This window comes from Myotis brandtii, unplaced genomic scaffold, assembly GCF_000412655.1.
Source record: "Myotis brandtii unplaced genomic scaffold, ASM41265v1 scaffold122, whole genome shotgun sequence".
Taxonomy (NCBI): Eukaryota; Metazoa; Chordata; class Mammalia; order Chiroptera; family Vespertilionidae; genus Myotis; species Myotis brandtii.
Window position 1 is genome coordinate 1,173,008 of NW_005354255.1, and position 422 is coordinate 1,173,429.

The 422-nt window shown below is 66.1% G+C and overlaps 1 protein-coding gene across 3 annotated transcripts in view; it reads right to left on the reverse strand.

Moving 5' to 3' along the window:
- Nucleotides 1–141, reverse strand: part of NFIC (nuclear factor I/C (CCAAT-binding transcription factor)) — a 64,147-nt gene extending 64,006 nt beyond the window's left edge. For all 3 annotated transcript variants that reach the window (XM_014533624.1, XM_014533616.1, XM_014533618.1), the window contains exon 1: nt 79–141. In XM_014533624.1, coding sequence (XP_014389110.1) covers nt 79–126 — 48 coding nt within the window. In that variant the 5' untranslated portion in view covers nt 127–141. The remainder of the gene's footprint in view (nt 1–78) is intronic.
- Between the last annotated feature and the right edge of the window lie 281 nt (nt 142–422).

Below are 422 nucleotides of genomic sequence, written 5' to 3' on the forward strand. Positions count from 1 at the left end.
ACACACGGGGACCCGCGCGCACGGCCGATAGGGTGTCTCGGGTGCACACCTCTCGCAGGATGCCACCAACACACTCACACTGACACCCTGCGAGTGCCACCCAGGTAGACACACGGGAACCCACATGCTCACAGCCTGGGGGTGTCACCTAGACATCCAGAGCCTTCAGGGTGTCATCGGGCACAGAGATGGGCAATCCTAGCAACATCCTCCAGGCCTGGGCTGACCCCCACGCTGACCCCCAGGACCGCTGTCCGAGGCCAGCGCGCCAGCCACCCTGGCCCGTGAGAGGGCAGGTGTCCCGGATACACACAGTCACAAACACGCACAGCGGCAGACAGGACAGATGGGGACACAGAGACTCGGACCCCGAGGGCGACCGACCTGGGGGCGGGGGTCCCCTGGGGGTCACGAGGGGCTTT